Source organism: Charadrius vociferus, unplaced genomic scaffold (assembly GCF_000708025.1).
Source record: "Charadrius vociferus isolate BGI_N301 unplaced genomic scaffold, ASM70802v2 scaffold4214, whole genome shotgun sequence".
Classification (NCBI taxonomy): domain Eukaryota; kingdom Metazoa; phylum Chordata; class Aves; order Charadriiformes; family Charadriidae; genus Charadrius; species Charadrius vociferus.
This window is the reverse complement of record NW_009648026.1, coordinates 1-1,183: the sequence shown is the minus strand read 5'-3', so window position 1 is coordinate 1,183 and position 1,183 is coordinate 1. Positions and strand designations below refer to the sequence as shown.

At 64.8% G+C, this 1,183-nt stretch overlaps 1 protein-coding gene across 1 annotated transcript; it reads left to right on the top strand.

Moving 5' to 3' along the window:
* Positions 1–455: 455 nt before the first annotated feature.
* Positions 456–853, top strand: LOC104285114 (chromobox protein homolog 5-like; the record flags this gene model as incomplete). The annotated part of the gene is made up of 2 exons (XM_009883514.1): positions 456–592; positions 667–853. Coding segments are annotated over exons 1-2 (324 nt in total), but the record flags the coding sequence as incomplete, so codon positions are not given.
* Positions 854–1,183: the final 330 nt, after the last annotated feature.

Below are 1,183 nucleotides of genomic sequence, written 5' to 3'. Positions count from 1 at the left end.
CCCCGATAACCCCCCCATATCCCCCCAGGACCTGTGGGTGGCAGGGGGTCCCCGATAACCCCCCCATATCCCCCCAGGACCTGTGGGTGGCAGGGGGTCCCCGATAACCCCCCCATATCCCCCCAGGACCTGTGGGTGGCAGGGGGTCCCCGATAACCCCCCCATATCCCCCCAGGACCTGTGGGTGGCAGGGGGTCCCCGATAACCCCCCCATATCCCCCCAGGACCTGTGGGTGGCAGGGGGTCCCCGATAACCCCCCCATATCCCCCCAGGACCTGTGGGTGGCAGGGGGTCCCCGATAACCCCCCCATATCCCCCCAGGACCTGTGGGTGGCAGGGGGTCCCCGATAACCCCCCCATATCCCCCCAGGACCTGTGGGGGGCAGTGGGTGGCAGGGGGTCCCCGATAACCCCTCTCTTCCCCTCTCCCCCCAGGACCCGTGGGCGCTGCGCTATGGGCAAGAGGAGCAAGCGGCCAGCCGACAGCTCGTCCTCGGGAGACGAGGAGGAGTATGTGGTGGAGAAGGTGCTGGACCGGCGCGTGGTGAAGGGCCAGGCCGAGTACCTGCTCAAGTGGAAGGGTTTCTCCGAGTAAGTACCGCCGGGGACAGGGGACAGTGACGACGGCGACGATGGTGATGATGGTGACGGTTATTTGGTGACAGGGAACACAACACTTGGGAGCCGGAGAAGAACCTGGATTGCCCGGAGTTGATCTCGGAGTTTATGAGGAAGTATAAGAAGATGAAGGAGGGTGACGGGAACAAACCACGGGAAAAGGCGGAAGGCGCCAAGAGGAAAGGAGCGCTGGCCGCCGGCGGGGAGGACATCAAGGCCAAGAAGAAGAGGGAGGTGAGGAGGGGGGGACCCTCCGTCATGGGGATGGGCACTCAGGGACGGGGACAGGTACCCGGTCATGGGGAGGAGCACCCAGAGGTGGGGACAGGCACCCAGTGTCCTGTGATAGGGACGGGCACCCAGGGATGGAGATGAGCACCCAGTGATGGGGACGGTCACGCAAGGATGGGGACATGCACCCAACATCCCGGTGATGGGGACAGGCACCCAATGTCCCCTTGGTGGGGACAGTCACTCAAGGATGGGGACACGTACCCAACATCCCCACGATGGGGACAGGCACTCAGGGATGGGGACAGGGACAGGCACCCAGGGATGGGGACA